Source organism: Rhinatrema bivittatum, chromosome 8 (genome assembly GCF_901001135.1).
Source record: "Rhinatrema bivittatum chromosome 8, aRhiBiv1.1, whole genome shotgun sequence".
In the NCBI taxonomy this organism is placed as follows: domain Eukaryota; kingdom Metazoa; phylum Chordata; class Amphibia; order Gymnophiona; family Rhinatrematidae; genus Rhinatrema; species Rhinatrema bivittatum.
This window is the reverse complement of record NC_042622.1, coordinates 100921324-100940066: the sequence shown is the minus strand read 5'-3', so window position 1 is coordinate 100940066 and position 18743 is coordinate 100921324. Positions and strand designations below refer to the sequence as shown.

General features: G+C 40.5%; 1 protein-coding gene across 14 annotated transcripts in view; it reads right to left on the bottom strand.

Annotated features, from left to right (window-relative positions):
- DAB2IP (DAB2 interacting protein) overlaps positions 1 to 18743 on the bottom strand; it is a 1007890-nt gene that overhangs the window by 210835 nt on the left and 778312 nt on the right. For all 14 annotated transcript variants that reach the window (XM_029614455.1, XM_029614462.1, XM_029614458.1 and 11 more), the window contains 2 exons: positions 17078 to 17231; positions 3013 to 3111 (listed from right to left, as the gene is read on the bottom strand). In XM_029614455.1, coding sequence (XP_029470315.1) covers positions 3013 to 3111; positions 17078 to 17231 — 253 coding nt within the window. The remainder of the gene's footprint in view (positions 1 to 3012; positions 3112 to 17077; positions 17232 to 18743) is intronic.

Here is an 18743-nt window from a genome sequence, read left to right as displayed (position 1 = left end):
TTAACCATCATCTTCTATTTTTTTTTGCTTTTAAATAATGAATCTAGATTTGGAAGCAGCTACACCAGGTATGTCCCCAAATCTGGGAATGCTGCCCTTAAACTATGGTATATCACTTTCAAGAAAAGGTCATTGGCTTTACTGAATCCAGTCTATTATAATATGAAATGGAGTCAATCTTCTCAACATCAACCACAAACTTTATCTTTTAACTTTGGTAAAGATGATCCCATGGCAATTCCATTGGACTTATTATGAATAGCCCAAATAAATTGCAATCAATGATCACAATTCTATCTCTAATCCACGAACTTGCCCATAGGCTGAGTTTTTATCATGACTAATGCCAGGAAACTGAAGGAGCTGGAAATGGCAATCTCCTTCTAGTTTTTGTGGGAAGTTGAAGTGTTGGACAACCAAAGGAGATACTGAAATTTAAATTTACAATTCTTCATTATTCAGCTTGGAGAAGAGATAACTGAGAGGGAATATGACAGAGGTTTAAAAAATCATGAGTTGCGTGGAGCAGGTTAGCTGGGAACAGTTATTTACCCTTTCAAATAGTACTAGGAGACCCTCCATGAAACAAACTAGTAGCAGAGTTAAAACAAATTTAAGAGAATATTTTTTTAATCAATGCAATATTAAGCTGTGGAATTTGTTACCAGTGGATATTCTACGTTGTTATACTTGCCAGTTGATAATTATTTTATTTAACTGGTTGATTGCAAATCGCTGTGACTGAAAATAACAGATCGAAGGTACATAAATGAAATAAATAAATAAATGTGGTCATAAGAAATGCCATTGGGTCAGACCAAAGATCCATCAATACCAACATCCTGTCTCTGACAGTGGTAAATCCACATCACAAGTACCTGGCAGGATCCCAAAGAATAGATCCAATCCTTCCTGCTTATAACCAAGGATAAAAAGTGTCTTTACCAAGTCTACAAGGTTAATAATGTTTATAGACTTTTCCTGAAGGAACTTCTCTAAATTCTTTTTAAACCTAGCTGTGCTAACTGCTTTTATCACCTCCTCTGACAACAAATTCCACAGTTTAATTGTGCACTGAATGAAAAAATACTTTCTCTGATTTGTTTTGAATGTACTACCTATTAGCTTCATGGAGTGTCTCCTAGTCAGAATACTATTTGATAGGATAAATAACTGTAACCCTTTCTTGGCGGATGGCATATATCCTATGGACCCATAAAATAATTTCTTTGCGTGGGCTAGCTTCTCTCACTTTTCCCTAGCATTTCTGTCCCCAAGGGGTGGGTCCTTTCTGTGGGGGTGAAGGCTAACCTTCTTGGCTCAGGCATTAGTGTTCTCCCTTATGTGTGTGTTACCATAGTTCTTGGGTGCAGGAACCTGAACAAAACAATCGTGACTCACAGGCTGGTTGTTCAAATAATATTTTACTGGGAATTGTAATAATGCAATCACGATGTGTAGAAAAATTAAAGTCCATTTGTTTCCAGCTTTGGTAGAAATTTTAGAGTACAAGATATTTACAATTTTTCTCCTGTGTGTCCCTAAATATGGGGAGTGAGATATTGGGTCCCTCTGTTTTGGAAGAGCGAGTATCCCAATGTGGCTGGGGGTCCTAGGTGTTTGTAGGGTCCCTGGTGCCTATTGTATCTGAGGTCCACATCGCCTGTCCCGAACTCCAGCCTGTCTGTGGTCCTGCATCCCAGAGTGGGGACTCTGATTGGGGGTCTCCAGATGTTCCTCTTTTCTCTGCCTCTCTAATCCAATTCTCGTAGGACCTTTCAGGGAGAAAGGCCTACCCTGGAGGCAGATCTTAGTTTCTAGTCCTGGGCAAGGAAGGGGGCAGAAATATACTTCCTTCCCAATAGATGGTATAAACAAACTCTAACAGGGACTGTTATGGTGGTCCCTGCAACCTCCTCTTGGCTGGGCGATAAAAGTATGTCGATCCCTCCTGCACTCCTAGAGAAGGGATTCCTGCCTCACAGAAGGAGCAGGTCTGGACAGTCCCAAAAGTAGTAACAACAGACAAACAACTCTTCTCAGGTCCTTTTTCCCTCCACTCTTTAGTACAAAGCACTGGTAGGGCTGTGTCTCTCATTTGTGCTAGGTCGGGGCCTAACTCAGAGAGCACACAGAAACACTTCCTCCCTAATTGAACCAAAACCACACTGCCCTCACTACTCCTAGGCTCATGCTACTTTATCAGAAAAGGAATCTACTACCTAGGCAAATCTCAGGGGGAGATGTTTTAGGGAATGGTATGTTCCTCCTAGTTGTTAACTAAGATAGGAACCTAGGGCCATCTAGTAGAGGCCAGGGTGTCTCTACCAGACTAATCCCTGTTTACCCATTCCAGCCTACTCAAGATTTGATAAGACCTCTATCGTATCTTCTCTCAGATCTCTCTTCTGCAGACTAAAGAACTCTAACCTATTTAGCCTATCCTCACAGAGGAGCCATTCATCCTCTATCATTTTTGTTGCTCTTCTCTTTTCCTTTTCTAGTTTTGCTATATCTTTTTTGAGATGGTCAAGGTTAATACCACAGCTGGGTTTATAGCAATGTTTTGAGAGATTTCTGGAGGTCAGCTCTATTAACAATTATTAGGAAGAAATGGGGAATGCAACCCCTTCTGGGCATGAAAAACATGCAGTGGATCTCCCTATTAAGATCTGCCAGATAATTCCATGATACCTGGATTGGCCTTTATCAGTGACAGAATGCAGGCTCGATGGACCACTGGTCTGACCCAGCATGGCATTTCTTAGGTTCGCCCAACTAGTAAAGCAAGCAGTGCTCAGAAAAAAGAAACAACACAAGTCTGCAGAGGATGGGAGCCAAGACGTTTCCAGTGAATATATATTGCAGGAAAAAGTAATATGGAAACCTGACCCACAATTATACTCACTCACTCAAATGACAATAAGTCCCCTGCTGCTGCTATGCAGAGGGTTATAAAATGTAGTAATGAGGAAAAAGACTATTACCGAGGCAATCTTTCAAATCCATTACCTTATTTGGGTGCACGGCACGCCTTAAGTTTTCCATCCATTTATCTCGTTCTGCCGCTGAACGACAGGAAAAGCACTTACTACCCGATGAAGTAGTCACCTGCATGAAAAGGGAAGGCAGTTATTTCTTGACAAGTACATTATAGCTTCCTTGCTTTCACCCCTTGCTTCAAAATGAAAAAAAAAAAGCTTTGCTCATGCAGAACATAGACATTGCTACCAAGCAGACAGTCCATAGAAACTGAGAATGTGTTGAAAAGCTGTAAATATTGGAATCTTAAGTAAATAAACTCTTTTCCTTTTTTTTTTTAAATTTAACTAGATTATACTTCAGTTTGGAAATCTTCCTATCATAACAGGGAAGTGGAAATAATATTTTGACTAAGTTTTGGAAATACTGATAGCAACTGCTGTGTTTATTTGCAGTTCTCGTGTCTAAAAATGAGTAAGCAGTGCATTTCTTCATGGATGGGCAGCATGCCCTGAGCTCTGATCTTTGTTACAGATTCACAAATCATCTGTAACCTAGATAGAATTGAAATCTACACTCTTTATTTGTTTCTTACAGCTATTCAGAATTTGACTGGTTAGAATATTGTAAGTGGTCCAGATCGAATTTTCCACGCAAACTTACCACACATTTTTGTCATGTGCGGAGAGGCTTAGGTTTACCCAGATCACTCATTGGGGAGGGGGGAGAGAGAGCCACTTAGATCCTTCATGATCTAAGTGGCTCTGACAGCAGACATAAGAATGCTCATTGTCAAATAATGTCACCTCCTATTGTCTGTATTATTCTCCAGTGTAACGCCCTTTGAGTACAGATATTTTATAGAAAGGCATGAACCAAGCTGACCATAAATAGTTTAATACTACTGAAATTTAAATAGTTAACCTTCTAAATAATATATAGTCAGAAGAGCTGCCTCCTGCAGCTGTACGGGGAGCCTCCCAAAGTGCCCATGTGCTCTCGACCCCCCCCCCCCCCCCCCCACCACCTTCCCCTCGATGTGTCTGCATGCTCCTCTCCATCACGCTGGGTAATGGGAACCCGAAAGCCAGATGTAGGCCGACTTGAGCAGGGCCATGGATCACAGCAGCAAATATTAAACATTCAAATGATCAAAAATTAAGACTTTGCTTACCACGCAATCATTTGAACGGTTAATATTTTACATCCCTAGTTAGAGCTGCAGTGGGGTCTCTGCAGACTGTGCCTCCAATAAATGGAATTCCTACTCTCCAGTTTGGTGGAGGTTCAAATATAGTCTGAACCAGTTTACCTAGCCCTAACTGTATGCTTTGCAGATATCCCAGGACATGAAATGCTGGCAAAGGGAAATACGGTACCTACAGTGGATGACTGTAATCCGCCTTGAATTGCTTAATAAAGTACGAAAAACAGAATATAAAAATCTAAATAAATAAATAAATACATGAAGGGGTTGATATTCAAAGGGATCAAGCTGCCAAACTATAGCATTAGAAAACTGGATCCCTGGAGTAAATATTTTCCCCACAGAGTGACTACATCTAACTGCCTAGTGTCACTAAGTGGTTATATGTAGCTACTGCAAAAGAGGGCCTTTTTGGAGGTGAGGACAGGTTAGCTGCCTAGTGCTCATTTTCAGCACTAGCTGGATAAGTTTAGGTGCTAACATTACTGTCCTAAATCTAGCCAATTATATATTGGATGGTTAGATTTAGATGACTTTTCGGTAGCCACCTAGCCAGTTACCTGGGAATGTTTGCCCTGTTTTATATCCTCTTTACCCCTTCCTTCCTCCCAACATGACTTGAAGTGACAGTCCTGGGCCAAGGGCCATACAATCATGGGTCCTGAATCCAGCCATGATCATGACTCCCTGCCCTCCCCAGGGACTGAGCATGTTCCCTCCACATCATTCCAATTCAAAACAGGGACCTTCCACATGGCAGTGCACAGCACTTACCACCCGAGCCACTGGGCCAACTCTGCCACCATAGTCTGGAATTATGAGAGATTTCAGGCTGTGACTATAACTGTAGCATATGATATTTCATATTATTCATGACGTTTTTTGATTCCCTTGAATTCATTACATTTATCAGTGTCTAATAAAACTGTTCTTTATGCACGCCCTTTGGTACATGTAGATTTTCATTTATGCTTCTTTTAAATCACTCACCTTGGAGTTTTATACTTGCAGGCAGTAAAACTCGTATTGCTGTAGCTGTGAGATTGCCTTAGCACAGAGGGTGATTGTAAGGGCAAAGAAGTGTGATGTGCAAAGCTAGAGCAGTGTAGACAGGGGGAACTAGACAGACTGGGTGGGCCAAATGGGCCTTATCTGCTGAAATCTACTATATTACTGTGTAATTTCTAGCTCCTGAAAGTGACAATTCTCCTATTGTTGCCTTGGTCACTTAGCTGCTGTGAACAATATGTAACGTTTGACCAGCCACACAATAGCCGGCTACCAGCCACACTTACCCCAACACTGCCAGAGCCTCTTCGGGGCCGGTAAGCCACCATTGGCCTCTTTGCACCATGCCTGCACTCATTATCTAGGCCCCACACCGGGAGAATAGGATTCAACACTCTCTGATGATGGCAAGCCCCCTAGGGTCATATAAACACCGTGGATCCTTCAATTGGTGTCTTAGCAACAGGTCTCCTTGCTTTTCTGCAGTGTGTTTTGCTGTGTTCCTGATCCAGTGATCCTTATCCTGCCTTGCTTCTTGCTCCAGCCTTGTGTCATTCCTGCTCTATGTCCTTGTCCAGTCCTCGTCAAATTTTGCTCACCTGGTACTGACCTCTGCTACAGACTCTGGCCATGCTTTTGCTTGCTGCCTGGAACTGATCTCTGCTATGGACTCTGTCTAAGCTTTGTTCATTGCCAGCCCTGACTCTTGGCATGAATTCAGTAAAACTGCCTGATTTTTATCCACCCTGACCTCAGCCTGACTCTGGACTTTCTCTCTCACCACTCTAGAGACATTTGCCTAAGTCCTGCTGGCCCCTGGAACCCAAAGGTTCAACCTGTGGGGAACGGGGCTGCTATAGCTGAAGGTCGAACTCAGTAGGGCGTGTCTGCCAGCTGTTGGTGTGGGCCTAGTAGGTTCACCTAATAGGCTGCGTCAACTGCGCTACAGCACAAGGGCTCACAACCATGACAGATTGCTGAGGCCATGAGCTCAGCACACCTGCCCCCTGCTCAGGCTATCTCCGGGTTGGTGCTTCAAGTGCAACAACAACAGGACCAGTTGAATTCCCTGTCTGGCCTCCTCCAAGCATTGTCTGCACATCTAGAATCCTTGAGGAACTCTGCTCTGGCACTAGTTTCTCTCCTAGTTTCTCCAGTGCAACTGGCTGCCGCCATGTCGCACTTTCCACCACTACCCAGATTTCAAGGCGACCCTACAGGATGCAGAGGGTTTATCAGTCAATCAATGCAAGATGCATTTTCAACTCCAGGCCACCCACTTCCCTTCGGACAACGTTAAAATCACCTATATGCTCTCCGTGCTGGGTTCCCTTGCCCTTGCCTAGGCCTCTCCCTTGTGGGAATGAGATGATCCACTCCTGTAGAACCTGCGCAATTTTTACAATAATTTTGTCTGCTATTCTCTGTAGCCATGAAATTGCTGCTGGTGCAGGTGCAGGTGAAGGTCCAGCTCAGTCCCTTTGAAGGGTTTGTCCACCAAATGTCAGTGTGGGCCTAGTAGTTTCGCTTACTAGGCTGTGTCAACCGCACCACAGCAGAAGGGCTCACAACTGTGATACAATAAGGTTGGTTCATGTTTCAAAATCTAACATTTTCAAAATCTCTCTTTCTCTATGGCAGGTATGTTTGTTTAGCAATAGGAGAGACAGCATTGATTTTCTTTAAATGATATTCCATTTCTTTCTTAGAATCCTGACTCTAGAAAAGAAACAAAAAAATAAACTCCATAACCTCCTGAACAAAGTGGAATAGAGAAAAGCTTTGGTATTCTCACATTTTGCCTGATGTTCTCATGTTCCAATGACTACTTCAGATTGGATGGTAACCTGCACTCCATGTGTAATCACAAAAGTACGTGTTGGTGTAAAGGACACAGGTTTGATCCATCATATTGACCTTTTTTTAAATTCTTTATTTATAAAGTTTCAAAGTTACAAACAAGATAAATTGTTTGTGACAAATGTGTGGATCACAATCAATACAATAAAGAAAAAAAATCATCAACAATTGCAATAAAATATCCACTCCAAGCAGAAAAAAATTAGAGGAGAAAGGAGAAATACTTATGGAAACAAATTAAGGTAACCATTATTAAGAAAAAGATATTAACATAGTTTAAGCCAGCATAAACTGCACATAGCTCAGAAAGGATGAGGCACTGGGGAAGAAGTAAGTGGTCTAAGGGACTTAATAAAGGATTTAAGTTGCTCAGGAAGAAAAAATATGAAAAACTCATCCCCTTTTTTAATGACACATTTACATGGAAAACAGAGAACAAAGGAAAAACCAAGAGAAGTGACTTCCTGACGAAAAGATAAAAATACTTTTCGCCTAGTTTGAGTCACTGAAGCTAAATCAGGAAAAATTCTAACAGGTTGTGCTAGAAACAAAACAGGAAATTTCCTAAAATAATTTCGTATTACATTATTTAAATCAAAAGATGATATAAAGGAGACTAAAAAAGTACCACAATCAATAACTTCCATGGATGAGTTTTCAAGAAAATTATTCAAATCATCTGGAAAATAAATAGCACCAGTTCCAGAGGTTGTCCTTTTAGGGAAGAAATAGAAGGCATTAATAGAAGGCATATTCTCAGAGGAAAACCCAAAGCATCCTGAAGAAACCTCTTCAAGGTTGAAAAGGGAATCTCCCCAACAACTTTGGGAAAATTTAGGAAATGCAAATTAAGATGCTTGGTGTTATTTTCCAAAAATTCAATGTATCTAGAAAGGGCTAAACGATCTTTCACTGTAACTGCATTGAATTCCTGGACATTCTTTAGAGTATCTTCAACTTTAGAATCTCTGGAAACCGCCGAATTAAGCTGAGTCTGCAAATCAGTCATGTTATATTGAAAATTTGAAGAAAGACGATCCATCTTGGAATTAAGCAATTTAAGAGAAGACCCGAAGCCAACAATTAAGTCCCACAGGGCCTCTTGTGACTCCATCTCAGGACAAGCAGGAATAGCAAAAAATGCACCACCGTCGATATTCTCATCTTCCCAGAAAAGAAAAGGTGTGGAGGAACCTGACTCAGGACCCAAGCTCAAATGAAGGCCTGTCGTTCCAGATGCCAAGAAATCTTCTGGTGGACACTGAACAGAAACCCCGGTAGCAACAGGTATAGGAAATGAGCCTGGATTCAGCGGCAAGTCTTGGAGAGAGACCCTCTCCTCCGCGGATGCAGGAATCGCGTCATCACGAAGCGCCATGATATCAGTCTCTGGCAGAGTTCTATGCACTGGACGCTGGCAAAGTTCCGGGCTCAAGGACGCCTCCTCTGCAGGCTAACGCAGCTCTCCCAAACCATGCTGCACACCAGACTCCTCGGCTCCAACCGACGCTGGCGAGGACATGAAGCGGGTGATTGCCAGTTGTTGTCCAGAAGGGGGAAGGGGAAGGGGATCGGGAGGGAAAACCCAAATATTCCCCTTACATTTGGGAGGCATCTCAAGCAAGCAATTAGAAAAGAGGAAAAAGAAAGTAGGACAACATATGCTGCTCGGCCTCTCTATGCCGCCTTCTTGCCTTTCTCCATATTGACATCTTTTGATTGTTCTTAGATTGTGTAAATAACAGCCATCACTGCCTATTAAGATTTCAGTTTTCTCCAAGGCATAACTATTGCTACTAGAATGCTGCACTACTGATATGGAAGAAAATTAAAAACAAATGGTTTTCCGGTAATGTTAATTATACTTTAACTATGCCAGAAATATCCTGCTTCGGGACTTTATACTTTCACTCCAGAAAGCAATCAGCAACTGATTTTGTTTCAGGAAGTAATAACAACCATTCTGAAAGTTGGCCATTATTCATAATGAAACAACATATGCTATGAAACAAAATATGATAAATGCATATTACTGTGTTGCATCTGTACTGAATATACGTTTCGATGATAACTATGCAGTAGCACTCGCTAGAAAATAAATAAAAGGAGTCAGCTGCTGGCCATGGAGCTTTCTTTGTAGTGATGCACCCAGCCTTTAAATGGTCTGCGGAGGCAAACCGAGATCATTAGAGCTGGCTGGCATTGATCACTTATTGCTCCATTTTGATGCACTGCCCATTCCTGGCATTCCTAAATCTCTAAGGCAACTCTCATCTGTAGCCTCACTAGATCTTACTGATATGCCCTTCTATAGCACACAGTTGCCGATGCTGTTGCTCTGCTTTGGCATTTGGCAGCTGCGTAGGAGCAAATTTTCAAACTGATTAAGAATGCTAAATTTATCTCTCCCTGGACACAGTGAAGGAGATTACTCAACATTGGGGGTGATCAAGATCTGGTACCTATAGGCAGATGTTTGTGCTGTTCACTTGGGCAAGCATGCCAGGCTGCTCAGAATGCCAGGAGAGGCTGACAGACCTGCCACATGTGACTGCAAGCAAGAGGTTCATTAGCTTTGCTGCTCATTTTAACTACAAAACGTTACAGAGATCAAGCTAACTGTAAGGTGCAGGGAGGGTAGGAAAGCAAGAAGACTGGGACGGTAACTATCAAACCGGTGCGCGGGCACACACTGGCATGCATACGTCGGCCCACATCCAGGGATGCGGCAATTTTAGTTATAAAATAGCCTGGCTGTGTACACATGTGCACCAAATTTTAAGTAGGCGCACAAATCCTGCTTCTACTGCGTAAGTTGGGGATTTTAAAAGGGTGCATGCCCACGCAATTCCTAGTTTACCAGTTCACCCAGTTAATAGCTAGGTCCTCTAATTCCTGTTGGTTTGATAGCCTGCACTCCCCCCCAGGTACCCCAGATCCCTTAAACCCCTCAGAAATGGCTCGATCCTTTTATTTTATGATTTAAACATTAACCACAGCAGAAGTAAAGTTACGTGGCAGGGGACCTTGGAGCACGCTAGGGCCTGCAAGTATTTATGCGTGCATTTCTTGGCCAGGCCCCAAAATGCCCACACCACAACCAGCCCATGCCCACACCTCACCCCTCTTTGGAAACTTTTGAGATACACGCACTGCGGCATTTACGCACGTATCTGGGCGCTTTTTTAAAACACAGTTGGTGTGCGCAAGCCCAACTTCATGCATTCCCCAATTGATATGCACACCAGGCTTTTAAAATTCACCTTATAATGAGGACTCTACGATCGTCCTTGTAGTTGCCCATTTTCTGAGATAAATATGCCCTGTGCTTAACTCCCCCCTACCCTCCATTAACTTTGATCCTATTTTTCAACTGTGCTGAATTCATGCTTGATGTGTATCAGAGTGCATGGGGGGTCTGCACAGCATCATCATCTCCAATTTACTTAGATTCATAATGGTGAGTGTAGGAAGCTAGGAAGAGTTTCCAAAAAGACATAACATGAATCTCTCCTCAGGAACTGAATACAAAAAAAATCAAAGCAGCAGACTCTTAATTTATTTTCACCACCCAATGATGAAAACTAAATGTTTTGTAATGCTGCTAGTTTAACATTCAAAGACCTTCAAGCCTAACTCTCCTTTATCATCACAAGTTACTTTTTCACTCATCTGACTCACTGGGGCAGGTTTACATTACCCTTTTTCATGTGTACTGTGTTCAGATAGATGTAGTACTTGTCACTAAGTGAGTGCAACAGTAGGTGATTGATGGAAGCAAAAAAAAAAATTTTTTTTTTCGATCGTTATTTTGCTCAGGTTGAAGTCAACAACATTCTTCATGGAAACAGCTGGAGCCCATCTCCCCAGGCTCTTGTTATAGTGAAGGCTCTGATCAACAGAGCATGCAAAAGAAGTTTGCGAGGGCCTCCTTCATTACCACTCCTCCCAGGGTGGCAAGAGCGCTGCCGGCTTCAGATTAGTTTATATCACGGGCACAGCTCCCAACAAGGAGTCTGAATCTCATGAGTTTTCACATGAGTTCATGTAAAGGATGACCATACAGCTCAAAGTCACAAGAGACCCGCTGAGGCAGCCCTGATTTTATCCCACTGCATGCATGGGTAAGGTATGGTGAGCCAAACATGTAAAGCCAGGATAGGCTCCGCCTGTATCTCTCTTAACATGGAGCTAAATTGTGGTCATCTTATTAACAGATAGCTTCCCTGGTGTTATGAAATTCATTTTTCAAATACAATGAAGCATACCACAGCTAAGTTAGGCAAATCTTAAGGAATAGCCACTGCTATTAATTGCATCAGTAGCATGGGATCTTCTTAGTGTTTGGGTACTTGCCAGGTTCTTGTGGCCTGGTTTGGCCTCTGTTGGAAACAGGATGCTGGGCTTGATGGACCCTTGGTCTGACCCAGCATGGCAATTTCTTATGTTCTTATCTTTGTGTGTATATAATACTCATTAAATCTAGTGGCATTGTTGTTTTTTGTGTAATTGGATTTGGTTATTGTGGGGTGAATAGCAGTTGTATGGTTCCACTTGCTTTGTAATCTGCATTCTGGTTTGTTTGGATCTGAAGGAATATCAAATTGGAGCAAAATAAAATAAATAATTCTGGGTCTCGCCTCGTAATCTACGGAGAACATGGAAAGAATTCTGAGATGCACTTTGCCGCCACCGAGAAAACCTCCAGTCAGGAGCCATGGCTATCTTGACCCTAACCCCTACTTGTTGACATCATTCCAGTGACTGTGTCAGGCATAACAGCCCCAACTGCAGGAAGAGATGAGCCAAAGGGTCATGCCACTTTATGAGCCCATTCGGGAGACCCTAAGATTTCCAAGATTGTTTTTGGTTTGGTTAAAATGGGGTTGTGAAAGAGAAAGATATCCCCATGGTGAGTTATTTCCACCGATGTTATTGTTTTGGATTTGGTGCTTGGATGAAATTATATTCTGTGGTGGTTAACTTGAGTGCCAGTTATATTTTTATTATGATTTTTCAATTGCTTTATTATGAATATAATTGTTTTATTGTATTTTATGATATTTTATCACATTAAATTAATGTATTTTATATTTCTTGTTTTTCTATTTGTTATTGTATTTATTTGTTGAATTATAAAATTTGGACTTCTTGTTAGCCATTTTGAATAGCCTTTTCAACTGTAAAGGTAGTATATTAATTTATAGTATAGAATTAATTTTCCAATCCCTCTTGTCTATTTTGCAGATACCTTATTCATAATTGATTCATTTTAATCGCCTGTATATAACATTTCTATTACTACTGTTTTTGTTTTAATGTTATTTGTTATTAGTATTTATTCAATTTTTCTCCAAGTTCATTTTCCTGTTCCATGTAAGACACACTTGTTAAGTCACTCCAATGTTATATGTAAACCGAAGTGATTAGCAACATTGTTGCTAGAACTTTGGTATATAAAAAAAATGTTAAATAAATAAATAAATAAATAAATAAATAAATAAATAAATATATAAAACTAAATAGAAACAAACATGGAAATACATATTTCTCTAACTAAAAATCACAAAATATATGTAGTTTTAGCTTTTATAAATATAATTTAGAAATGTATAATTGCTTTAATGATCAATTACTTAGATATTTCCTAATCATTAATATCCTTTCCTCATCTGGCAAAATATTAATTTCCAACAAATATCTTCTCTCATCTGTTATCCATATCCAAAATAGCTCTGAAGCTTTGTCCAGCACTGTATGCCAACATTTGCAAGGGGAGCAGCAGGTTTATAACATGACAACCTCTAATTAAAAATGTATAAAAAGAAATGGCATGACATACTAATAAGCAGGGTGAGGATCTTACATTGTCCTTGCCTGTCTGTGTTCATTTCCCTGCTTACTATTGTTCTTGAAGTGACTCAATAAAAAGAATTTAGAAATCAATGCAAAATGTAGAAGGTGGCAAAAAGTCTCACACCAAAAACGTACAACAATTAAAGCCCTTTTAAACTATTCGTGAAAAATGCCTCTTGCCTTTACTTTCTTGCCGCAGATTCATAGACCCTTATCTTAAAAAAAGACTAATTGATATTTTTTTCTGCATGGGAATTTACCAAAAGTCTCAGCTCTTCTTCCTCATGTATCTTAGACATAGTGAAGACAATTTTCAAAAGCATTTCCGCATACGAGCAAAAATAGGCTTTTTAAAAAACGGGTGAATGTACATGCGAATCTCATGTTTGCTAGTAAGTTTAATTGTCTGAGCAAGGTTGGAGATGGGAAGGGGTTTGCATTTATGTGCGTACATTTGGATTAAAAAAAATATATATGTGCTAAAATGTTCTGGGTGGGCATTTTAGCAGGTGTAGCCTGTGTAGGTAGATTTGGTGGGATGATTTTCAAAGCAGACCTATGTGCATATGTCTCTTTTGAAAACCGATGTGACTTATGCACGATATTATAAAGTGCAAACCCCCTTCCCCCCTTGAAGTCAACTTTCAAGCTGATTTTATGTGGCTAAAAACATTTTACCTACGAAAATAGGCTGTGTGAGAATTACCGGCCCTCAATGCAGCTGTCAGCACGTTATTCTACTCCTTCTTGGCTTTAGCTGCATCAAGAGGAGGGGTTCCTGGTGGCGCAATTAAGATGGAGAAAGAAAAAGACACATCTAGAATGCATTTTGAAATCTTCACACGTACTTTTCAAGCAAAATTCTACCTGTACATAAAATGTGTGAAAGCGTCCACACGCACTTTGTACCCTCAACAACTTTCAAAGAGAGAGTATGCATGTCCTTTCGCTTAGAGAACTGGTTGAAAGCTCGCAGATAAAAATGCGCATGGTCCTAGTCCCAATGCTATGCCTTTACTGTTAGGTAGAAGTCTTTTTGCTAAATCTTTTGATCTGAATTGGCTTGAAAGATTTTTTGCATTAAATCTAGTACTGCAAAATGGCAAAGGAAGGCAAACAACACATTGTCGTGAGATAATATGCTTCCCCATAAAGCTTACAGTAAAACCAGAACTGTATGCAAGAAAGACTGATTTATATGCATTTTTGTTCATCCAGACAAATTAATTTTACCAATTAGGATTATTCGGCTCTGAATATGTTCTTTAGCATGGACATTTTAAGCTACTAAAATGATTATATTTATATTTTTTGCCTCACTAGGGCACCACGGGCATTCATTTTCCTATACCTGGTGGGGCCCTGGCCTAATTTTATTTCTGCCCCTCACTCATTTGTCCCGGTCTGTCCTCTCCTCCTACCTGCTCCTCCTGCTACCACTCTTCTCCCTCCTGTGCAGCTGTTTTCAGCTGTGGGGGGCGCTCCACAGATTGAGCTATGAACCATACAGTAGGTAAAGGCACCAGCTGCAAGAAGAGCAGGTAGGAGAAGAACTTGGCTGGGACGAGCCACAGTGGGCCATGACGAGGTTTGGCAGGGGGAGGAAGAGTTGGGTTGGAATTTTGGTTATTTGGCTGGCTCAAGGACCAGGAAGCTAAATCTAGAAATCGAAGACAGGTCTCTTGCCACAGCAGGGCACAACAGTGTCTTGGGACAGCTGAGTTTCTCCTGTGTCCACAAATTTAAAATTGCAGGTGGAAATCTTTGTACTGTATTGTCCTGCATGTATGAGAATTTACAACCTGCAGCATAAAACAGTAACTTGGTCAATACCGCACACATGATATATATGATCTGTTTTTCTTTTTAATATTATACACACCATAACAGGCAACATTTTCTTAATCTCTTTAAGTTTAGACTTCAGAAATGCATTTGAATTATGTTATTCACAAAACTGGGTGTTCTTAGGCTTTTGGGCAGGAAACTCCAATATTCTTTTGGGAGCAAAGGCAAAATACTAGTTTCTCTTGAATGTCTAGAGTTTCTGTTTGCTGAAACTCTAAACTTTTTTGCCAATTTTTCATTCTGTTGGAATTTTAAGTAGCTTTAGTAAACAACCATTATATAGTGTGCTGTCTATGTTAAGCAGATTTGCTATTCCAGATTCATTCTCTCTATTGAATGGAATATAATGGACTTGCTATAATTTCAGACACTGTAATCCTGACCATCTGTATGCTTACTTCTACAGAAAAGAAATATCTCTGAAAAAAAATTGCATGTTCTGCACACAGTGGTGTATTCCCTGCTCTGTAAGCTTTCTTAGGATTTTTTTTAAATTAATATATATGTTTTTAGCTTGGCACTTTCCGCCTGCTGCTTCAGTCTTCCAGCTCAATCAGTACTGGCCTCTATTGGAGTATGGCGCTATAAGCCTTCGCTAGCAACCACCCAAGAGTGGGGTTTCTGTTCTATAGAATCCCCCCCTTTGCAGTGACAGTTGTTAGCCAGGGGCCACAGGTTGCGGTTCACTCTGCAGTCCAGAATGTATGCATCCTGAGTCTAATCAGTAGATCTCATTCACTGTGCAATTACCGAGTCACCGTTCTCACGCCCATTCTTGTCCCGTGCCCTGCAGGGACAATGAATGCTGCCCCCGCAGCATCTCTAGCCCTAGATACCCTGTGGCACGGAAGACTTGACCAAGGAATCAAATTTAGGTTTTCTACACAGAGGTAATGAGCCATCAGGCCAGCCCCCTTCTAAGGATTTTTAAGCTTCAGTGCTTGAACGCTTCCCACAAAATACCAACTTGCCTCTATTTTTTTATTTGGTGGTCTTGTTGGTTCTCTTTCTTTTCTTTGTCGCAACTTAAATATTTATTTTATTTTTATTTATTTAAAACGATTTGTTGACCATACCCCCCAAGGTTTGGGGCAGTTTACAATAAGACGAGCATAAAGTATAGCTAGTAGGACATTGTTCACATATAAAGTAAAATTAAAATGACAAATTGTTTGAGAAATAAACATAAATAATAGAAATGAGGACTGCAGACATACGAATGTAATAGACCATTTAGGCGGACAACAAAGTCAGATAGGAGAAGAAATTATAAAAGATTTTTGAAAGTCTCTTTGAATAGGAGGTGCTTTGGGGCTTTCTTAAAGTCTTGTTTGTCATTTAGCGCTCTGATGGAATTGGGTAAAGAATTCCATATAATGGGGCCGGCGATGGAAAATGCCCGCTCTCTTGTTGTGTTTAAGTCTCGTGGCTTTAGGGGAAAGGACTTGAAGGAGTTGGTTTTGGGAACGGAGGGTTCGTGAGGGAATGTAAAGATGAACAATGGCTGATAGCCACAGACTGCATTTCCATTTTGAAGTTTAAAGATGTAGGTATTTGTTTGGAACTCATATCAGGATATGATGTAGCAGGATGGCATCCATATAAAGAAATTAAACATTTAGAGATTTTAGAATTCTTAGTGCACAGAGATCCCCTATAATTAACTGTAAATTGAATTAAGGAAAATATATCCATAGCAGTATCGTGGTGAATAAACAGGTCTTTGGTTTGGGAGTTTATTTGTGAAGTCGGGGGAAAATTTCTCTTTTGAGATAACAGTAATAACAGGTAGAGAATCAATATTGAAGGGATTATTACGTGGCGCATCTGACTGGATCTAATTATTAAGCATTCAGACCCATCACGCTTGGGTGATCATGAAGGGCACCAAGGAGATAATTTTCACACATCTTGTGGTGCTTGTGGCCTGCACAGAAATTATCAAAGGCAAAACTCCTTACAGAGTTTTCTATTGAAAATCAGGGAAACCGCAGGGACTGTATCCACTTGTGTATCCACGGGGTAAAGTACTTGTGGGGATTTCAAAATGAAACTTTGCATGTTCTTTACTGTGCCTTCCCCCAACCCTGCCCATATCGGGGGGAAGGCAATTTTCAAACATCATTTGATATTCAGGTAAAAGTGCTTACCCACGTAAAAATTTCTGAAAATTGCCTCCCCATCATAGAAATAATTATGATTTTGAACCCCAGCAGCATACATTCCGCTACTTATTTTATTTTTTAATCTCTCTTACCTCTAAGTCAGATGTCATAACCAGAGCCTGGATGAACCAGTGATATTTTGTAATCTTACCTCAAAACAATAATCCTGGCCTAGAATGCTACTGTGAACAGGTTTGATGACAACCTCTTCCTCCATACTGAGATCCAGAGCCTCAACGGCACTACTGGGACTGAGCAAAGATTCGTGGGATCGCGATTCTTTCAGTCTCGGCATTAGATGTGATCTGAGGATGAAAAAGCAAAGGAGAAAAGTCACTTCATTATAGTCTTGCTACCACAGGTAATTGCTCTCATCATTCTTACAAATCATTACATTATCAACAACGATCAAATAGGAATTTCACTGGAGATAATTGTAGATATGGGGATTCTCTTCAGTTTCTGTACAATATTTAAAAAGAGGTGCATGGAGATAGGTGTCGTTTTACTTCACTGGAAACAAAATAAGATGCAATAGGTAATGACTTCAAACAGATCCTGTCCATCTGGAAAGATTGATGCTACACTCTTTGCAAGTTTTAATACCTCATGTTGAACCAACAAGAGACATTCAAGGACAATGTAGTGCATGAGCTGAATGAGGGGGATCTATGTGGCTTGAAAAGTCATCATGTAGGAATTTCTGATGTTGGTTCAATAAGAGGAATCACATCTTATAATGGATTCAATTTTTTTCCATCTCCCATACAGATACTAGAACTCTACACTGAAGATTGATGCTATGACAATTCCCTTTAAAATATGGAGCAACGTCTCCAACTCTTGACTGGATATCTTCAGGACGTCTCTTTCCTAAGGGCATGAGTGATCTTACAATTTGCATCTCTTCCCTGTTACGGACACCTTTAAGTAACACTGCCTACTGCTGCTCACATTACCTGTGTCAGATTAACAAGACCTGTAACAGTTCTGATATCGTTCATAATCATGGAACTGAATGAAAATCTGTGTTACAGATAGTCACATGTGCTCCCCCTTCTGCAAGTTCCCCAGTGCATAAGCTGCACTATGTATTTAGCATAGTAATTGGCAGACTACCACATGAATCTTTTACATCCACTGTCTACCTGTGAATAAAAAAACTCAGCTGAAACCTTGGTGGCTCTGGTTAGTTTAGCAAATGGGTCAAGGTAACACTATTGATTGAAATAACTATAGAGATACACTGTCTGAATATGCAGGGGAGCTCAACAAAGGTGAGATACAGCATGCTCTCTTCAGTTAGTGTTCCTCCCCTCCCCTCTCCTCCTGATAATTGTTTCAAGAACATCTAGATAAGAGAACCAAGAAATAACAAGAAATAAATGACTACATAGCTCCAGGAAAATAAAAGAAATTGTTGAACAAAATCTCTGTTCAGTTTTCAAATATGTAAAATATTTTCTCTTGGTATAAAGCTAGAAAATCTAGGGAAATTGCTTTGACCTTCAGCAAAGATTTCATTCTTTCATTACCATATTGCGTATGGAGCTATTCATGGTACCTATTTACTGTCCTACTTTTCTTCTCCAGTATCCTAATCACTCCGAAACAGAATCTGTACCCTTTGCCATATAATATGCAGGGATACAATACAATGAACGTCATAATGTAGTTTTCTATACATAATCCTTCTGTGTGAACGTGTAATAAGCTTTATAGCAACCGGGAACAAATCACTAAATATGACAACATTACAGATTCAACAGAGGTTAGTAGGCCACAAGTCACAAAACTCTTAGGCTACATGTTGTAAA